The sequence below is a fragment of the Lichenostomus cassidix genome, chromosome 1 (genome assembly GCF_008360975.1).
Source record: "Lichenostomus cassidix isolate B80296 chromosome 1, HeHo_3.0, whole genome shotgun sequence".
NCBI classification, from domain to species: domain Eukaryota; kingdom Metazoa; phylum Chordata; class Aves; order Passeriformes; family Meliphagidae; genus Lichenostomus; species Lichenostomus cassidix.
In genome coordinates this window covers 92,830,443-92,852,542 of record NC_139479.1, presented here as the reverse complement: position 1 = coordinate 92,852,542, position 22,100 = coordinate 92,830,443, and the positions used below count along the sequence as shown (strand labels likewise).

The 22,100-nt window shown below is 41.3% G+C and overlaps 1 protein-coding gene across 16 annotated transcripts in view; it reads right to left on the bottom strand.

Annotated features, from left to right (window-relative positions):
* Positions 1-566: 566 nt before the first annotated feature.
* Positions 567-22,100, bottom strand: part of ZBTB20 (zinc finger and BTB domain containing 20) — a 473,676-nt gene continuing 452,142 nt past the window's right edge. For all 16 annotated transcript variants that reach the window (XM_085070972.1, XM_085070903.1, XM_085070875.1 and 13 more), the window contains 2 exons: positions 7,809-9,413; positions 567-2,608 (listed from right to left, as the gene is read on the bottom strand). In XM_085070972.1, coding sequence (XP_084927098.1) covers positions 2,190-2,608; positions 7,809-9,393 — 2,004 coding nt within the window. In that variant the 5' untranslated portion in view covers positions 9,394-9,413 and the 3' untranslated portion in view covers positions 567-2,189. The remainder of the gene's footprint in view (positions 2,609-7,808; positions 9,414-22,100) is intronic.

The following is a 22,100-nucleotide window of genomic DNA, read 5'->3' as shown; positions in this document are numbered from 1 at the left end:
TTTGGGAGTTGGCTTTGGGGGAAAAATTCTTACACAGATACACAGAAGACAACTAGGGAGAACACCAGCCCAAACACAATAAAACAAAATACAAAACACCAACATATATATGCAGATCAGGAATCAATCTTTCACACTGATCCTACATTCCTTGCATAGCTTTGTCCATGCAGAGAATGCGGGATGTGGCCCTTCAGTCAGACGTTTTTGCAAATGAAGGGAAGATTATTTGCAATGGTAACGTTTTAAGTTGTTTTGGCATCAGCACAAATAATTGGGGGCAGGATCAGATTCCCACACAAATATGGAAGCTCTCTAGCGAGCAAGGCAGGGATGAGAGAACAATACAGCAGATTAATTCTTGTCCAGTGACCAAAAAGAAGGGAAATCCTAGTTATTACACACTTCCAAAACTTTCATTACTTTTTCAAAGAAGAAAGACTACAGTTTATATCATCCCCAAAACCCGGGGAACATTGCTAGAAAAATCTCTTTCTCAAAAGGAACCGTCCTTCAGCAGAAATAAATTCTGAGATGGAACCAAAAAAGAAACAACAGAAGCTTGGTAAGAGCCAAAAAGAGAACCATGTAATTCAAAAAACAAAGTAGCAGTTCAAATGATACTGCAGGATGCACAAACACTAGTAGATAATCTCACAGATGACTTCACAGAGCCCCTCATCGACCCAGGTAATTCTTGATTCCATTAGAAAAGAGAGAGAATAATACTAGAAAAGAAAATTAAGAAAACATCCTTCCTCTTTTTTAAAATAAAAATCAAGATCATCTCCCCTCCCCCCCTCTATCTGGAAGCAGGTTAGCTAACCTTAACAGTCTCAATTTAAAATAAAATATATATTTTTATATATATTCATATATATAATAAAAGAGAAGATATTAGTGGCAGTGTATGCAAAACAAAAAAAGAAAACAAAGAAAAATTACTTTTAACAATCTCACTTTTTTTGTTTTTTTACACAAATACTGTTGTAAATATATTAAAAAAATCAGCATTCTATCTGGTAAACGTCACTTTTGCCCCTCTATAAAATTTTGAATTAAAAAAGTCCCAAGAACTCTTTTTTTTTAATTATTATTCCCCTCCCCTCCCACCCTCTATTCCTCTTTCTTCCACAAGAATAAATCCTGATGCAACTTTTTTTTTTTTTGCAAAGATTGTGGGAACTAACCCTTCTCTTGTACCTAGATCCATAGGTTGCAACCTCTGATATCTTTGATTTTCCTCTGTGTTTCTCTTTGCCTTCTGTGAAAGTCCCTCTTGATTGTGCTGAGGCCCTGTGCTCAGCGAAGACACTGAATAAATTACAAAAAAGCCACCGTTGCTCGTTGTCTGAATCTTCTTGGTTTCTGCTATAAGGTGGTGGTGGTACGAGAAAAGCAGCGGCGAGGGTGTGCCAGACAGCGAGGGATGGAGCAGAATCCAGGTGAGGAACCTCTGATTCTTTTTCCTCACCCTGCAGGGACTCCACACTATCCAAGCCACACTGCCTCGTGTTGCCCTCAGCCCTTTTGTGTGTTTGTGGATGTGTGTGTGTGTGAGAAAGCAGACACGTGGTGGAAACCAGCAGGGCCTTGTTTCCTCTGGTTGCTGCTCAACCAGAAGCAAAATATTCCACAGTTCTAACTGGATACTGTGAAGTCCAAAAGCGGTCAGCAATGTGAATCATGTCCATTGAAACACTGCAAGCGGTGTACTTATAACGACAGTAGGCCTTGTAGATTTGTAATATATTTTGTTTTGTTTCTTTTTTTGTAGTGCTCTTCACAAGTGAGAAAAAAGATTTTTTTTTTATTATTTTTCTGTCTGTTTTTTTAAATTTTTTTTTGTGATTTTTTTTTTTTTTGTTGTTTGCTTTTTGTAGTAAAGAAGGGTTGTATTTAGAGGCCAGTAGCTAGAGATCCAACCAGTGGAGCTCATGAAGCACTACCTGGCCTTAAGGCCACCATCCGAGGGAGGTTGGGAAAATTATTATTCACCCAGCCTCCGGAAATGTAATGTACCAGCAGGCAAAAAACAGTTCTTCATGTAGTACAAAAAACAACAAAACAAAATGAACCCAAAAAAAGGAGGAAAATAAAGGTAAAAATGAAACAAAAATAATTTCTTAAATTCTAGTGCCATAGCTTTTTTTTGTTGTTCATAACAAAGAGAGAGAGAGAGATTCTACTTATCCGTCTGACACATGCATCCTCATGTGGTCGTTGAAATGCTCGATTTGGTCAAACTTAGCTGGACAGACAGAGCAGACGTACGTGGTCCCCTCCGTGCAGGCCACCACGCCGGCGGGGACAGCCCTCGCGCCGGTGCCGGTGGCTCCGGGCGTGCCGTTGGTGGCACTGTGCAGAGCCACATGCCTCTCCAGCAGGGTCTTGTGGGAGAACTTCTTCTTGCAGATGTAGCACTCGTAGGACTTCTCCCCGCGGTGGAGACGCATGTGCACATTAAGGGAGCTCTTCTGGGTGAAGCGCTTGTTGCAGATGCTGCACTGGTAGGCTCTCACGCCAGTGTGTGTCACCATGTGTTTGATTAGGTAATCCTTTAAAGAGAAGGAGCGCCAACAGATGCTGCATTGGTGTGGTTTCTCACCTGCCCGTTACCAAGGAGAGAGAGACACAGAGAGAGAGAGAAAGGCAAAAAAAAAAAAAAAAAAAAGAAATCATCAAATTAAACCAGTTCGGCAGAACTCTTTGCAATAAACGAATGATAAGTCCCATGGGGCTCTCAGGAGAGGTGCTCTGGCTAACAAAGGGTAAGCCTGTTCAATGTGTTTTGACACACAACATCTTTTGCAACCAGAGATTTCAAAATGCTTTACAAAGGGGGCTGTATGTATTCCCTATCCACATACAGTAAAAGGGAGCTCAGGGGATTTCTTCAAGTTCACATAGAAGGCACTGACAAAGACAGGACTAGGGTTAAAAGGCCCTGGCATCTACACCCAGTTTCAATGGCAAAGCCTCTCCTGTCTGTGCTCCTGTCTTGCTCCTCAGGTCTCAGCCTTGCTACTTTACCTTTCAGTGCCTCCATTTCCTTACTGTCATGCAATAAAAACAGGGACAAAGCCAGTGATTACCAGGCAGCTGACCCGGGCCAGACTCATTTCGGTCAAATTGCTTTAAATTTCTCAGGAGAGGAATGACAGAGATTGTTAGAGAATCCAACACTTTATAAGAGGTTTACACTTGTTGCTCCCTTTTCTGGTCAAATGTCATAGCTGATGCATGTATAAAGAGTACCTGAAAAGGGAACCTCAGGTGCCAGAATTGCCTAAGCCAGCCAGCACCATGCAAAGGGCAACCTAACAGATAAACTTCTAGCGTAAGAGACAGGAAATTTATTTAACTGGCAGTCAAATAATTCAAAACACCTTATGAGGTAAACTAGATATAAAATACTTATATAATCTTCCACATTGCCTTGTGTGCGCAGGACTGTTGTAAAACTGGTCATGGAAATTGATATAATTCAACTCTGACCATGTTCAGACACAGCAGTGACTACAAGGACGAACTGGGAAAAATACCTAGCTAAGAACATGACTGGTTTGCTCAGACTAACTACTCTTAAAATCTCCTCATGCTCTGAGTTCTTCTGAAAGATAAGGCCATGATCTCATGTTTTATGGTATCAAGCAATATTTTCATTATACACTGCTGCACTGATTATGTAGACAACAACCAACACCCAGCATGCCTCATCAAAAGCTACCTTTTAATTTGCTTTCTGAATCACTTGTCTTGTATTTCAGGTGTAGTAATTCATCACCCCCAAAGCTGTCAGGGATAGAGATGGTACTATAGCTCTGTAACAATCAAAATGATCCTCTGTTTCACTGATTGAGAAAATTATTTTCCTGTGGTTATTCTGCAATTCCCCCTCTAGCAGAGGCTATTCTTTCTTTTTTTTTTCTCCACAGACATCATGCTTCCTTCTTTTTACAGTCTGTTTGGCACCGTTTTAAATCCTGAAGAGTCAATCTTCAGGGACCATGACACGCCTGTGGTAATATATAATTCACTCTTTGTATAGTGAGATTACAATATGCTTCTTATATTCAATTTTACGACGAGATAATTAGTATGGATTAGATGTGAAGGACCTACTTTTTTATTTCCCCAAGTCTCTGTTTCTTTTTATTTTATGGTTTGCATGTATGATGGTGGCATCCACGAATGCAATCCACCTGCTGCTCTTCCTTGCACTCGAGATGAGTTTGTCCCTACTTAGTGAAAGACACTTGGTCAAAACACCAAGTCCTTACTTTCCTGATGGCTTTGCCACACACAGTGCTGTGTTGTGTGTAGACAGGCCAATATGCTTGACATGTGATGTGGAAAATGATAGTGTGCCAGTCTGATTAACTTACAAGAGATTGATTGCATTTAGGGAGCTCATTTCTGCCTGGGGCAATAGAGTTTGTAATAAGTTGGTCTCTTCCACTCTAGACCTTGTTAAGACTATGCTATAAAAACACCTTAATTTTTGCCTGCATATGTTTCTAAGATACACTGTATTGTGCCTTTTTAATCTTAGCTTCAAAGCCTTCCAGGGATTTCTCCTCTCCAAAGAATCGCAAAACTTTAGTTTTTCTTTTTTGTATGCAAATTTTTGTGCTACCTAAGTGCACACTGTAGATTCTTTATTCCCATGAATCTTCAAGTCAGAAAAACTTTGCTCAGTGAATTAATTGTGCATGTTCTTCCTTTTGATTCTTTATTTTGTATTTGGCTGGTATTAGATAGGAATATGGGATGGTTAGAACCACAGAATCATAGCATATCCTGTGTTGGAGGAGGGAAGAAGCAATGTCAGTGCCTGGCCATGGTCGCCTTAGCACGCCTTTTCCAGCCCCCGTGTTCCTGGAGCTGTAATCTCTGTGGCTCTTTGCACTCTAACCATAATGGATGCTTGGTCCTGACACGGAGGTCACAGAATCTCATAGAATCCTGAGTTGGAAGGGATTCACAAGGATCACCAAAGTCCATCTCCTGGTCCTGCACAACACCACCCCAAGAATCACACCATATGCCTGAGAGCATTGTCCAAGAGCCTCTCAAACTCTGTCAGGTTTGGTGCTGTGACCACTTCCCTGGGGAGCCTGTTCCAGTGCCCAATCACCCCAAACAATGGGTGAAGAACCTTTTCCTAATACCTAACCTAAATCTACCCTGAGACAGGTTCATGCCATTCCCTCGTGTCCTATCACCGGACAAGAGAGATCAGTTCCTGCTCCTGCACTTCCCCTCATGAGGAAGCTATAGACCACAATGAGGTCTCCCCTCAATCTTCTTCAGGCTGAACAAGACAAGTGACCTCAGCCATTCCTCATGTGACTTCTTCTCATCCCATCACCATGGGCAGCCTAGATTACAAAGGTGTGGATGCAGCAATGTCGATGCTATGACATGATCCCCTTGGCATGCCTTTTGCACCCTTAAATCCAGTATTAATCACAGTGTGATATGTAGGAAAAGGCAATGGTGCCTTAAAAAGTGCAGACACTGCATGCATCCTAGCACTGTATTTCCACAACAGTGGGATATATTAAAGTGAGTCTACAGGGAACATGGAAAGATATCAATCTCGAATATGTTTGCACCCATGTGAAAGAGGAGGTTGGTTTTTGTTGCATGGAAAGCTACATCAGTAGTTTTTGGAAGCATAAAAATGTACAGAGATTTGGAGGCATATAAATTATTAAATTCTGGTTTGATTAGACTCTTCCATGATTTGTCATGTGAGCCCTCCAAACTGAAATACTAATTCCAACATTTGCATCTCCCAAACCTCTCCGTTTTTCTGTGGATCTTTTCCAGAGCCACTTTGCCTGGCTTCTTTTAACAGGGCTAAGGAACGTCACCCTGAAAATGGGAATAATTTTCTCCCCTCCATTTTTGTAATGATCTTGTCCAGTACGAGACAAGGTAGCAGACATACTTTGACTGAGACTGCACATATAAAGAGGGTTTTCTGAAGCTTAGGCCTCTATTGGTGAAGGTGGAATGATTTTCTCTGGCATTCCAGGAGCCAGACAGCTCCTAAATGAATTTTGAAATAATTTATCTACCCAAATCTTTCCCTGCCACCACAGTTAATTATTTTGGCCATTCTCAGACCCACTCAAATGAAATATTAATTCCTGATTGGAACCTATAAATTTCCTTGGTTGGTCTGGTTGGTGTTCCTCATAGCAGCTAGGAATGTTTCACGTCAGGTCTTCCAGTACTATTCTTTACCTGACTCCAAATACAAAGTGCAGTGCACAGCTGGGGGGTGGAGGAAATAAAGTACCTAATCCCAATGAAGTTATTTGTAAGAAAGCCTTTCTAGGTTTTAGAACAAGGAAACAAGGACAATTTGATGGTGCTCTGAAGGGGATATTTTTCTGAACAACACTATCTATGTAGTAGTTTAGCTACCCATTCACAACAGAAAGATGGAGAACATAAACAGACACAAAGCTAATCTTGGGATTCAGGACTCTTGATCCTGGCAATATTATATTTTGTACCAATAACACATTTTGTATTTAATTAAATAATTTAAAAAGTCAATTTTGTACGTGTACATGTACATGTCTGCTTTAGATGTCTAAAGGGGCTTTTCATTTAAGTGATAAATACAGGTAAATTGAAGTTAAAAGTTTACACATGCACACGGAATTGAAGTCTGTTGCATACAACTGAGAGGCATGACCTACATTCCTCCCACACTTTGGGCAATTTTTCCAGGTTGTCCTCCATGTATCACAAACCCAGAATTTATTTTAAGGTCTGATGTTAAGACAGCCACTGCTTGGTGAAAGAAATATTTACTCTTTCTCTAAACTAGAATTTCTCTCCAATGGCAGACAGAGCCAAGGGCTAAACCAAGCAAAACTTAGTCCTGAACCCATGATAGCTCCTTGATGTAAAACACGTGTATATCCTTGTTTTGAAGTCTCATAACTTAGCAAAGCTAGAAAAGGCAGTTTTGGCTCAGTGGAAAATATTGTTACCTATGTTGTCTCAACTAACCATAAACCATGTACTAGAGCAGCTGCAGTTTTACTGCAGGAAGGTTCAAATCTTGTGCTCTGTTGTGTTCTACATATATTCTTTATTTTCTCTACATATATTCTTTAACTATTTTCTCATTGAGCCCTATGTTTCTGTACTCACAGTGATACCTCTGACTTACCAAGAGACAAGGAACCAGCAGCAACCAGCTTCAATGAAGTACAGAGACTTTTTGACAAAACTTCAGATTTACTTTCTTATAGGAGTATGTGGGATCTAGAAAATATGTGGCAGTGTGTGTAACATCCAGACCTGGACCTACTGCTGCAGCTCCACCAGTAATGGATTTGCCCTAACTTCATCACCACTTGAGCTTAATCCCCCATAGCTGTAAAACCTACATGGGGATGCCCTCTCTTAGTAGATACGGTTTTTCTTATGACCTATTCCAGTTTCCTCTCTTCCACTTAATGTTGCCTGGCCAGCTTGCAGGGTACAATGAATGCTTACCATTTCATTGGACAGATGCAGGACACATTTTACTCCAGGTAAAATGAGCTTGTTTCTGCACCATGCACAGTTAGGCCCCTGTTTGGGATCTGTATGTCTCTGCAGGGGCTCAAGTTCAGCGCAGTAAGCCCAGGAAGTGTTCAGTGACATCAACTCCCTGGATAAGCCCTCCCTCCTGTTTGTGCTGGGGGCTGGCAGGCTGGCAAACAGAATCTAAGTCCATGGTTGTGAAGGCCTTTCTCTGGCTCCATATGCAAGCCAAAGGGAAGTACTCTTACCTGTGTGTACAAACATGTGCTTGACGTAGTTCTGTTTGGCGGTGAAAGTCTTGTTACAGAGAGTGCACTCGTAAGGCTTTTTTTCGCCTTGCCCACCCGCTGTGCTGTGGCCCGCAGACGGGGCCAAGGGCTGTGGGGCTGGCAGCTGGGCAGTAAAGGTTGACAGGCCAGGCTGGGACACTGTCACAAACTGTGTCTGTTGGCCAGCTAAAGGCTGGGGCAGGCTGAAGAGAAAAGGCTTAGGGCCACTGCCAGCAGACTGCGTGGTGAAAAGGGCAGGCAGGTAGGTGTTGCCAGCTGTGCCAATGACCTGAGTGTTGCTGGTCAGAGTCAGTGGCATCCTCAGATTGCTGGTGAGGGTTTCTGTCTGGCGTAAGTAGATCTGTGTGGTTGGCAATGGTTGGGCAACAGATGTGTTGACAGAAGGCTGCAAAGCCCCCTTTTCGGTGCTGTTATTGACTGTGAGCACTTTGCTGTCCATTTCAACGTCATTGCTTCTCTCTGGTGAGGAAGAGTTGGCATCTACGTGTTGCTGCTGCTGCGGCTGAGTGCCATCAGCAGGGACATCGTTTTGATCTGCTTGAGAAGGTTCTTGCTGCCCATCCCGGCCCAGACCAGCCACGAACTGCTGCTCCATGCAGTCAGGCTCAGTGCCAATGGAGGAACTGACTCCCGAGTCAAAACTCTCCCCTTTGGGCTCACTCTCAGTGCCTTCTGCTTGGTCAGTGTCCTCAGTGCATTCCTCAGACTCATTGCGCTCAAGGATCTGCACCCTCTGTTGGCCATAGTAGTCATAGTCATCCTCCATCTCCTGTTTAATATGGATGTTGCCCATCAGGGTTTGAATTCGGACAGGGCGGGGTTGCTTCCGGCAGTGTGTGGTCTCTGGAGTGGTGGAGAGGTACCGCTCCATCTGCTGCGACCGTTCATGGATCCGGGTAATCCAGCTGGGGTCTTCTATGTGATGGTCCCTGGGGAGTCCCAGGGCTGTCTCATGGTGGCTGACCACAGCTCCACTGTAAAAGGAGCGCTCCCCGCTGCCATTTTGCATGGAGCAGGCATAGAGGGCTGAATAGATCCTGTCCACACTGTGCTGCGAATGGCTCTGCAGGTAGCCAGACTCTGTGTCGGTGCTCTGCCCCGAGGTGCCTGATTCGGGTGTTCCCCTTGGTGTCTCTTGGCCAGAATCCTGAATCACCGGGTAGACGTCTCCCACATTTTGCGAGACAATCCTTGTGCACTCATCAATCACAGTCTTGATCTGCAGGATGCTGGCGGCTGTGAGGATTTGGAGGGCCTCCGACTGCGAGACCCGCAGCACCCCGCTGTACATGAAGTCAATGAGCTTTTGCACAGACTGGACCGACACCACGGAGGGGATCTCGATGTCACTGTAGCCCAGCAGCAGCTTGTCCTGGAAGAAGGGGCTGCCAGCCGCCAGCACGCAGCGGTGGGCGCGCAGCATGCTCCCGTGGATGCGGACCGTCACGTCACAGAAGTGGCCACGGTTGCGCTGCTCGTTGAGGGTCTCGAGCACAGAATTGCTGAAGTTGTGAAGGTTGATGCTATGAATGCGCTCTGTCATCCCCTTGCAACTGATGTTACCTGGAGTGAAGTAGGTGACAAAAACAAAAAATAAAAGAACAGAATGAGTCTTGTCCTCTGCAGGGCTGCAGTGAGAGTGCTGGTGAAGGTTACTGTCCACTGAGTCAACAAAACTGATTGCACTGGAAAAGTCACACACAAAGGCATTGGTAAGAACACATCATTTTTGCAAAGCTACAAGTAAACTTCACTACTCATTTGCAGAAGCTCCAGTACTGAATTTTTGGATAAAACCAAATGAAGATGGGTATAGCTGGGCCTAAATTCCAATCACACTCCTGGGCCTTGGACTTCCTATCAGTTTATCTGGCTTTAAAAAGCTTAGAGGCAGCCAATTGTAAACACTGAGCACATGGATTAAATCTGGATTTTAAGCTTTGGATTGGACCTATGCCAAAAGATATCAGAATCTTACTTTAATGACCCTAAGTTGCTAAGGCAAAGAGTATATATGAAAATATAATTTCTATCTAGATTGGCATTTTAAGGAATTCAGATCTTGTGTTTCACAGTACAGTTACTTCTATCAAAAAAACTGGCAGTCACTTTGTAAAATCCAAATCTGGTTCAAGATTTAGGCTGCAAATGTTCCTAAAATCCCACGCACAGTTTTGTCTGGGGTTGTGGTTTAGAACATTTGCTACCCAATAGTGACAAACAGTCCTCTGAAAGAACCCAAAGCAAAAAGTTAACACGAGCTGTCCCCCTCATTTTTAGCATATCCCAAGTTCTGACTTGCACCAGAATGCCATCATATAAAAACAAATGTTCTCCTGCTGTTATTTACTTGACAGAAACTGGAAAATTACAGACATTTACTCCAAAGAAGATTTTGTCTTAGCTTGGCTGAATAATCTAAATAGAGAACTGTTTAGAAAAGCATCTCACCAATTTGTATATGGAGCCAATATAATCTTCAAAATTAACTTTTACAAGTGAACTGAAAGGAAATTTCCTAATCTCTCAATCCACCATTCCCTATCTTCATCTTGCTTGCTTTGGTTTTAATGCTTTCCCATTTACTTTCCAAATTTTCATCTGTTTAGATTTTGACACAGAGAAACTATGGCGTCATGTTTTAATAATGAAGAATCAACTATCCCTTGAATGGTAAACAAATAAAACACTATAAGTAACTTTTTTCTCTTAGCATTTGCAGTACATGCATCACCTTGGTTTCTAGAAAAATAGACCAAGTAATGCTAAATCACCACTGATATTACAGGCATTTTGTCTTGAATTCTCCCACCAAAGATATAACCACTCTTGCCACAGTAACTTTTTAATGTGTGAGCATTCAAAAGTAAAACTTGGTAAGCAAGTGTAAGTAAATTAAACTAGCTCACTGTCACTGTCTACAAATATATAGAACAAATAAATAGCATTGAAAGAAGTTGAAAGGCATACACATGCCTTTTAGCTCGACAACAAAGTCTCTGCTCCACCCTAAGGAGTACTTTATGTCTCATCCACAGGCAGTAGAACACTACTCACTGCAATTTGCAGGCAAATGTGGCATTCTCCCTGCTCTGCCTTTTTCTTCCCATTTATTCACTACCAATAAGCACCCTCTATTCTAGTGGTTCAAAGAGAAACCACCTTAGACACAGGTGGTTATTTTTATTAATTCTCTGAAGTAGCTGATGATTAAAGGGAAGCACAAAGGTCAGGAACTGGAAATCACAATGGGGCCAAGCTGTCTGAAGAAGTCTGATGTCAACAGATGTAAACGAACCTGTACCAGAAGGTTACTAATTTCCATGTGTGATTAAGACACTGAGGGGATGCTCACATAGAAGAAATGAGGAGGAAATCAATAACACCATGATGGAAGTCGTGAAATACATCTGTCTTGTTCATAAGCTTAGCCAGGAAATCAGAGTTTCATTCTCTGATGGGACTAACCATAGGATTGGCAAAACATCTTAGAAACTGGGAGACTTTCCTTCAAGGGCATTGCAACTATTATTACACAAAATATTGTACAGAAGAGATGTATTTCCTCATCCTTCTAGACAGAGTGATTCTCCAAGGCAGTTCCAGATGCTTCCCCATCCAGCATGTCAGATCATACAAGAATCCAAAATATATTTACAGAGAAAGTCAGAATCCATGGCAATGCTTTGTACTGGTGGGACAACAGAAGGGTGGAAAGTTATTGATAAATAGGTGACATATCTTTTCAAGACTTACTGTAGGCCATAGCAAGTGACTGTACAGCTACCCATTTATCTCCATCTATCTTTGAGTAGTATCAGTGACTACCTGGTTTGCTTCTAGGACTCATTTTCACAGAAACACACTTCATGTTTGGCTTTGTCAAATAAGCTATTTGATAATAGGAAGAAATATGCAGCAGTCTAACCCAATAACCCAAATATCCTACCTTGAACATGCACAATGTGGAATATTCTACACATACCAGAGATGCTACGGATAGGTCTCTTGATTTGAGAAAAGAAACCTACTTTGTTACTATGCACCTTGGCAGATAAAATTAATTTTGTGAGTAGAACTCTGAGAAATGCCTCCTCAGGGCAACTCCTTTCCAGAAAGGTGTGACATGCATCATGGGACTGGATGATGTTCTGGGAAAGTGAATTCTGCCACTTACCCACAAATCATGTATAGAAAGGAGGAAGGGCAATGTACATCTGTAAGTTTCAACAGCCCTTCTCGGGTCCTGGCTGTGGGAATCAAGAGCTGCGTAGCCACAGTGTATTTGGTCCTTAGCTTACTCGATGGAAACAGGCAGCTGGGGTTAATCTTGGCTGATCCAAACAGAAAAGAGGTTTGTATGTATGCATCTGTAAGAGTGACGTGAACAGCTCTCTTACAGGAACTGATCTAGGATGCACCTTGTGGGTGTAGGAGCTGGTCTGAAAGCCAACTGAGTCACTTCGTAAGTGGCACTATTTTTTGTTGCTATTAGAGTTTGCTCTTTAAAAAATCCTGTCATTGTTGGATCATCTACCACTTCTTCAAAGGAGAAGCAACTGAAATTTATTCCTTAAGGATAAAAGAAGGGTGGTTGGAAGAAACACACAATAAATGGTAAAAAAAAGCTAATACAGATTTTGAGGATGATTTTTCTAGGCCACCTTCCTTGACATTCTGTAAACGATATCTATCCAAAGTCCAGGCAACCAAGTAATTTGCAATAGTGTCAGAAATATACCACACAAGCCACACCAGTATAAAGAGCAGTTTTAACAAATTCCAGAGATTGGTCTGTAGCAAAACCTGCTGTCCCATGCAGATCCTTTCCCTCTCTGCAGGAAACCAAGTCCAGATCCAAGTTTTGTGGTTGACCCCTACTTTATGCTGTTCTAAGCTGGAAAGTCCAAAAGTGCTGTTCCCCACAAAACATGGACTTGCCAATGCAGGTTTGATTCTAAGTAAATGCCACATTCTGACAAAGACTCCCAGAGCTTTGGACAAGCCAGAAAGTGTGTCAGCTCCTCACAAGGCCCAGCTGCACATGCACACACTCACCTACTCGTCACTGCACAGAATGCCCAGCTCAGGAAAAAGACTCCTGTCTCGGGCTCTTCTCAGGCCTGCCACTCTTTTAAACTCGAGACAGTGGGAAACTTTCTGTGAAATTCAAGTGGTCTTTGTTAAGTACCCCCTCTTTTTTTTGTCCAGTAAACATGATGTAGAGATCCCAATGGACTTATTCTGAGAAACTCCTGTAAAATGGTTTTGTCCCCTTTCTGTGAAGCAGGTTCTGATTGGAGGGGTATTCACAAACCATATAGGAAAGAATGGGTGTGAAAATGCAAAGGCCATTCTTACCCAGATGGGCAATGAATAGGCATTTGCCAGTTTAAAAAAAAAAAGGCAGGAAAAAAAGAAAGGAAAAAAAGCCCAGACAACTACACAGATTATGCACATTTGAAATCCTCCTGGGATACAATTTGAAGCTGGCATGGCATAAAGGTGAAACATATTACTGTGCAACTTTGAAAAAAGCTTCATTTGCCCGTATGCAAATGTACCGATTAAACTGTCAGGCTATTCACAGAAACATGCATGGAATTCATCCTCAACTAGTAAGAAGGAGCACAACGTAGATGGGAAAGGAAAAAACTTTTGTTGTGTAATACATGACTGAATGCTTAGATTAGTGTTTCCCTGAATCTCATCCACCCCTCCTGCTGACTTTTATGCTATGGGCATTCAAAAGAAAGTAGGTTTTACCATGACAATAACAATGACAAGCTCTCCAAGTACAGTAGGAAAGGGGAAGGCAATGGCAGAAGGAAACAGCAGGCAGTGGACTCCTGGAAGATGCTATAGAAAACGTGGAAGTGCAGCAGTGAGGTACATCAAGCATGGCTTGAGGCAGTTTTCTATTTGCTTGAGCTACCATACATAGACCTGCGCAAAGCTAGGAAGCTATGGCTTGAAATGGTGATTTTTTTGTTTGTCAAAACCATAAAAAATTACCCCCACAAAACATGTGATGTAGTAGAAACCAAAAAGATCTACAGAATACTGAACAGTGCAGCTCATATGCAAATGGCTATGTTGTACATTTGAAAATACATTTAGTAAGGTTTTCTTCTGTACAGCCACTAGATGTCCCTTTCTGCAAAGTCAATTGCTGAAAGTCTTCAAGCTCATAACTGAAGGATATCAGAGAATTTGATTTTCTCTAGTGTCTTTTAAAATCACAGTATCTCAAAGCTCATTGCACAGTAATGACTACCATTTCTAGCAACATAGTGGTGATGAATCTACCACAGCTACAGTAGCACAGCAGTAGCTCAGTGCACAGACTTCACCTGAAGCAAAACTGCCTAGGATGCTGGAATCCAAGCTTTTTTGGAAACTTACTGTGTGCTCTTTCACAGGAATTACTAGCAGAGTGTAACCCAAAGGCTGTGTCTTGCTTTCATACTTACAGGGAATAGAGAATAATTGTCTTATATCCTTAAGAAGTAGTGGGCTTGCTGAGACAGATATAGATTGAGTTTTTCCCCAATCTTCCACAGCAGAATTTAGAAAATTGTCTGGCAACCCATCTCACTGATGTCTCACTTAGACAAGACGAACTAGAACTAGCTTGGTATTTTTGCCTAGTTTGTCTTTCTGACAACCATCTCAAACCTTGCCTTGAGAAGAATGCGCACTTTGAGAGATAGTGGAGAAGTTGGAGCTATTGTATCTTGTACAGAATATGGTGGTTTTATGTTCTTATTATCAAAATGACAAATGTCTCCCTAGTTGAGCAAACACCCTGGGCTCAGACAAAGATGGAGAGTTAGGCTTGGTATAGGTGGTCTTCCTGCTACTGGAGCTGTTTCTCCATGCTTCAGTAATCCAGCCACTAATTCCTGGGAGTGCAACAAACCTAAGTAACCTGCTGCTGCTGGAGACAAGCAGTATCATCTAGTCTTTACTCTCTTCCTCTTCCATGTGTGGTTTCAGAAATCTCTAATCCTTGGTCTTCACACCAACTTCTGGATGACCACAGCCTCCTGTTTGTATCAAAAGGATGCTTTAGGTTCTTCAGACAGTCATCTAGTCTACTCCTTTTCCTCATGTGGGAACAATTTACCAACACTATCTCTTCAGAAATTTGTCTACCATGTTTGCAAAAACAACATTGTGGATTTCCCCTCCCTCCCTAGACAGACTGTCTACAGTCTTTCTAGCAAGAAAGATTTCTTAGTATTTAACTTTGAAACTGATTACTCAACCTTTTCCCCTAAAAGACAGGGAGAACTATTGACCATTTTCCTCTTTATAGCACTCTCTCATATCCTGGAAGGTGCCTCACTTTTCTCCTTAAGACCTGTCTTTTCTAGAAAATACAAACTCAGGTCTCCCAAACCATCCTCACTGGTTATGGGTATTCCCCTTATTCTTATCTTCTTCCATCTTCTATCTAGCTTGTCTTTCTTTCACTTAAAAAGCAGCCTTAAAGTGGATAAAGTACTCTAGCTGAGTGAGGTAAATGAAGGAGTTGCCTATATATCATTGTCTATGATACCCTTTCAAGACCTTACAGAATAAATAACCTCAAGCAAACAAAGCCCCGTTATCAAAAAAGATTTTCCTTAAGAAAGATACATGTGGGGAAAGAATCCTCAAATTGGAATGAAAATCTCAACTCTTTCATAAACACAACAGTTCAGTAGAAATACAGCATTTCCATCACAACATGTGAAAGCTACTATAGCCCCACAGTTTCCATAGGAAGTTCGCATTTCTATACGTTAGTGTATTGTATTCCAAACTTAGCAGCATAACAACCATAGGTGCTTTCCTCAGCTTCAGTGACCTGATTTATCCCAATTGATAAAGCTTTAATTTTCTGTTGTTATCAAGTTAGTTACTCTAAAATAAAACTGGATTAACAGAGCAAAAATTCCTATTTAATGTTTCCATACACAACATTAGTCCTGCATCAGCTTCCAACTCTCTGGGACCAATTTAGTGGAGTAACATTTCTTACACTCAAGGAAATGACCAGAATTCAAATCCTGAAAACCTGGCAATGTCTAACTTCTCAGTATATCTCAAAGATGCTGCAGAGACCAATTCAGCCACGCCTGCTCACACTGATTCTTCTGAATATTTGGCCTCATTCTAAACAGGGGCCTGCAAGAGGAAAATATTCTATGGAGTTTCAGGAACATTTGTATCCTCAGCGGGAGATCTGACCAGGAGTAGCCCTTGCTTTCTGTTGCTTTAAAGGTTTGCTGGAGTTTTCACCCAATCATCTGCTTGAACATCTTGAAAATCAGTATCTCCTTCTATAATATCTATCCAAAACAAACACCAGATGACACTACACAAATTGCCCTAACCCTACCAGATTGTTGTTAGAATCAAAATATGTAGCAGTCTACATTTAACAGGAAGTACTGTATTTTTACCAGCACAACATCTATTAATGTGTCAGTAATACACTCTATGGAAGGAAGAATCACTGTGTTCTGAAAGCTGTCAAACTTCTCTAAATTTCATAGCTAATAACTACATTTGTTTGAAAGACAGAAATGCATGCACACACAAACACAACCTTATTCTCCAGGGACAAAACACACCAAGGAAATGGCAAATAAGAATGAGTTTTCTCAAACTTTTTTTCAGGAGACTTTTTCTGCAGACTAGAGAATGTTCAGCAAATTTCCTATGGATGATTTATTCAGTTAATTGCCCTGTCCTTTTTAACATTTAACGAGTTATGAGATATCCATTTTACATGAAACCGAAGACTAAACCGTAGGTGTTCTGTACATAAAATGGCTTCTACATCCAGTGGACATAAATCCCCAATGTCAAGCATAGAAGTCTGTATTTCAGCCTCCCAGCCTGGGGGGCAAGTAGGGAGTCTCCTTCCTATGCTCTGCCTGACAGACCTCAGGAGGTGTCCATCGGCACTAATCCTGTTTTCTCTAAAATCCACAGGAGGCAATGTCTGTGCCTCAGTTTGCTCATACCTAGAACAAGGACAGCACCATGCACCCAATCCTGCAAGACTGCTCAACTCAAGGAATTTTAATAGATTTCTTTATCCAAGGATGCAAAACGTACTACAGAAAGATCAAGCATTAACTCCACAGGTCTCTTCAAATTTTATTCTCCAGGCTTACAAAAACCTAGTTTTCTTCTCAAGCTACTCTAGCAACTTAATTCCTCTATTCCTCTTTATGGTTAGCATCCTACTCACAATTGCAAAACACCAGGTAAAAATTGGCTCAAATACATAGCACTATAGTGACCAAAGGCTTCAGTGTTACAGCACATTCAGCTATTTTTAAGTAGAAAAGTATTACACTTTGAGGCAGGACATTTACTTTTCCCACTTTCAATCCAATTTGTATACTTGCTATTTTAGAAATTCCAAATATACTTTGAAGAGGGTACAGGCAAAAGCCATTTTTTAATTCCCAGACACATATTTGGGATGAAATATACCTCCACATCAAACAGTGGTGCCAATATACACACACACACTGTTTATCTCAGTTCCTCTCTCAGACATTGTCTGCAGACCATCTACAGCCATGCCATTGTATCCCCCTAGGTTAGACACAGACTGCATTGATGGGGGATACTTCTCCTGTGGTATCTACAACACCTCCAAGCAAAATGTATGACATTACAGAAGAAGCCCTGGAGCTGTCATCACAGCTACAAAAACAGGGATTTCAACAGGCCATGGCCACATCACTACAAGGGTGTTAATTTCTGTGCTCCAGTCAAGTTGTAATCTATTTATGCTTGTGAAACATAAATTTGCCAAATAGCATTTTAATGTTTTTGGTTTGTTTTAATGTAAAGGGAGAAAACTGCACAACTGCCCTCTTAAAACAGGAAGCAGAGAAAACAACGTCTCCACATGATGGCACCATTTCCTAGGAAGAGAAATGATGCCGTGCTCATCCCCTCTTCAGTAGGGAACATTTTCATGTTCTACATGAAATCTGTTTCAACCACACTCTCTTGTTCCCAGAGAGCTCATGCACGATCCTGCCAAGCCCCAGCACGGTCCAACTGTTTCAATTGGCTATAAGTTTAAGGCAGTTTGGCTCTTTAAAAATCTAGGTGCATCGATTGCTTGTTTTTCTTCCCAGTGCCAGGTGCAGTTACGTGGAGTGCATGTTTCACTGGGGAACCCACAGCAAGAGAGTAACTGAGCAGGGAAAGGGTGAGAAGGGATAGCAATGCTGGTGTGAGCACTCCCTACTCAAAGAAAGATTAGGGGAATGGCTCTCGGGAAAAAAAACCCAAAACATTTGGAAAATGTAGGCAAATAAGGTGATTGGTTTTGCTATTCTATGGTCCTGATTAAAAGATTACTCTAGTCCTTAAAAATACCTCCACCTATTTTAAAGTCCTAACAGTGTATTTAAGGATAAAGGACTATTAGTCCCTTTAAGTCCTAATAGTGTATTTCTGACTGAATACCCATAAGGAAAGTGGATAAGGATTGCTTTTAGTTGTCTTGATGTGGGGACCTATATAAACATACATCCTCTCTCAGAAACATTGTTTAGGGAGGAGAAGGGGCTGAGGTTGAAGGTATGAGCTGTGTCTGGAGAAGGAACGAATTAGAAGGATAATAAGTGCAAATATATTAAAACATGTCTCCGAAAGAGACAATTCCTATTCCATGAATTCTTTCACGTTCACCCTGTATTGTTAGGTTTCCCCAAGGCAGAAAGACAAGGAAGAAAAGCTTATCAACCTGAGTGTGGTTAAATACAGTAAGCCTGAAAGCTTGTGGGCTTTGGTTAAAAGGAAAATAGAGATTAAAACCTCTTAAGGTAATTACCTGTTTAGAAGGTTTCTATTCAAGCTAGAATCCTCTACAGGGAGTGTTTGTAGCAGTCTGTTAGGAAAAGGGTGCTGTCAGTTATGGCTGAATTTTGTAGGAGAGCCTGTGGAAGGGCACTGCTTATTTCCTCCATGATTCCGGAGAAAAGCCTTTCAGTGTAGGAGATTTTGTTCTGGTCACAGAACTATGGTTGATAGGAGAAACAAGGGATTGATGAAAAACTGTAAATGGCAGTCCTCAGAGCTGAGAAAAGGATTCTTTTATCTCTTCCAGTGCCTCTGTCTCAGCCCTGAGTAAAGGAAAGCTGTCACATGCAAATGCTAGATTTTATTTGATTATTTTTTCCATTTGTCTTTTTTATCTACTAGTGAAAGGGTAATTGTTAACTAATATAACTGGGTGCTTTGGTGAATATTTCAACTTAGAAATATCGTGAGACACATATTCATAGTGTTTTGGACTGTGGCTTCTTTATTTTGAGCTTATGGGACGAGTGTTCAGGCCTGCTTATAATGCAGATTTAAATATCAGTGGGAAACAGCACAACCTCATGTCTACTGAAGACCACACGAAATGTTTCTGTCCTCAGCGAGACCTCTGCAATCTCTGGCAAAAGATTTATTTCCAAAATCCTCTACTTACTTTTGATAGGAATAGAAATGTACAGCAGAACACTTTAAACTAATAAATCAAGGCAATAAGCAAGAACACAGCATTCCTGGGTGGCTTGATATCATCAGATGGAACTCCAGCATTAAATGTACATTGTCAGTTCCAATGCTTCCCCCCATTCCCTGGGGAAAAGGCCCTGGAACTACATGTATACACAAGCATTCAGACACCAACAGGTGATACTAATGCAGTGCATGAGCTATTTCCCAGGTCTGCCTTCAGGCACATTCTGCCCTCTACTCATCCAAAAACACTAGAGATAGCATCTGGGAGTTCTACTTTTGAATGCAGGGAATATGCCCTGTTTTGAAATGTAGCATAGGATCAAAGTACAAGGTATTCTTGTTAAAATTGACATGGTTGCCCACACAGGCATGAAACTACCAGAAGTCCCTTTCTCTGTTTTTATTTCCTGTATCATACCCCTTTTCACACAAAAATTGCTACTTTGTGGGTTTTTTCTCTATCTGTGTAACATCAATAAATTACACGTTATCACTCCTATCATCTAGTTATAAAGAGCCTTTCAAGATTTTTAATAGATGCACAATATTGCTACACTTACATTTTCACTGGTGAAGAACTCAAAAATAGCTGTTGTGAGATTACTCTTAATTTATACTACTTCTCTCTCGTGGGCTTTCAAGAAGAAGCGTTTCACCACATGTCACAGATTGATACAGAGTATGTATTGCACATCCCAGCCAGGCAGAGATCCATTCAGCATTTAACACAACAAAGCTGGGATGAGTAGGGGTTCTAGGATTTGTTTATCTCTTTTTCATAGGTGCAGTTAATGCCTCAAGGAACTATTTGTGCTGACAGATTAACCAGAGATCTGAAATTCTCTTTGTGCTGTTTCCTGAACTGTGGATACATAAGACTGGATCTCATGTTATTCTAGCCTTGTGAATGACTCCATGGACAATGAAAACAGCCACAGAAAACATAAACAAAGAGGTGGCACAATGGCATCCCCTCTAGAAACAACAGCACTCGGCAGCCTTGGGAATCCAAATGCACAGCACCAGCCAGAACATGCTGCTGTGGTCTCTGTGCACCAGGATGCCAGGCAAACACCCTGATGCAAATGAAGTTCAGTGACATTCTGATGGCTTACAGCTGACTTTCACCCATGGAGTAGATCAAACACTGCATTTCTTGTGAACATGATTTTCCCCCACTACACCTCCTAGCACACTTTATAAACATTAGTAGGTGGCATTAAACAATCCCTTGGTTTTATGTTTCAGGTTCTCTCCCACTACCATGTTAAGGCTTCAGTTCAAAAAAAGGTTTGAATGAAAGAGCTCCCTTTGTTCAGTTGTTCAGTGGAGAACAATGCAAGAATTGTTTTGGTTTTCTCTAATTTGAATACTGGTTTGACCATATCTTGTTCTAAAGTTACTGAGGGGGATCACAGCACAAAGATTACATGGCTACTCTACCACAGGTAAACAAAAGAGGAGAAAGTGACTGTGGAAGCTTAGAGGAAAAGAAGCTCCAATGCTAAACAGATCACAGTGGTGAAAAGGAGCAGGAGGTGACCAAGTATGTTTTCACACTTGTAACTCTTGAGTTGTGTAGTTGCAACAAACCTGGCAACAAACGTACCGGTCAATGTTATTCAATGCAAGGAAAGTGGCTCCCTACAGCACACAGGGGACTAACCAAGAAAGATGCAAGCACTGAGCTACACAGCATTTTAACAACCACAGTAGGACAAAATATGTAGATGCAGCTGCTTAGTTTCCTTCAAGCAAGAGTCACCTGTCAAACACTGAAGTGTTCCTTTGCAGACCATCTTAGGGAAATGGCACATTTGGTTTAGTCTTCTCACCCAATTAAGACAGAGGAGATGACAGCAGTAGCATGTATGGTTAAGACATGAAATAACAATGATTGGCATGATTATGTTTGACATCCTTCAAGCAGATCGCAAAGTGACAGTTTTGGTATGTGCAACTTTGAGAAGAACTATTGAAAGGAAAAAAAGAAGAGGAAGTTAGTCAGAAAGAGTCTGAAAGGAAAAGATAAGGAAGTAAAATCCGTAAGAGCAGCAGGGAGGTGGCCTTAATAATACTTTAATAGAGTCCATATGCATATCCAAGGACAACAACAGAAAAATGAGGAAGTAGAAAATGCTACAACGCTTAAATAACAAGGTATAAGAGTCCATTAAAGCTCAAAATTTATTCTTCCAAACATGGAAATCATGCCCAAGTGACATTAATAGAACTGAGCATAAAGTGTAGCAGCCTAGATGTAAAACAAAGATTAGGTAGGGCAAAGAGGAAATTTAAAGGAAAACTCACTAAACTCATAAAGACAAATACTGCAAAAAACCAGTATTTATATACATCAGACAGAGAAAGTTTACAGAACAATGACTGGGACCTATGAAATGCTGTAGACTATGTGGATTGATAGATTAAGCAGGCAAGTAGTAGTGTCAGTGTGTTAACTACACTGCTATCTATGAAAGCAGTAAAGGTAATCGAAGAGGTTACAGAAATACTGCAGTGGAATTGACATTATTGCTTCAATTTTCAAGATGGAGTATGATGGAAGAAGGTAAGCTAGCTCAAGGGGAGAAGAAGAAAGTACTCTCTGGAGATGTATAAAAAAAACCAACACAACCCCCCCCCCCCCCCCCATAAAAAACAAACAAACAAAATCCCAAATATCAAAAAAAGTACTGGAACATCTTGATATAT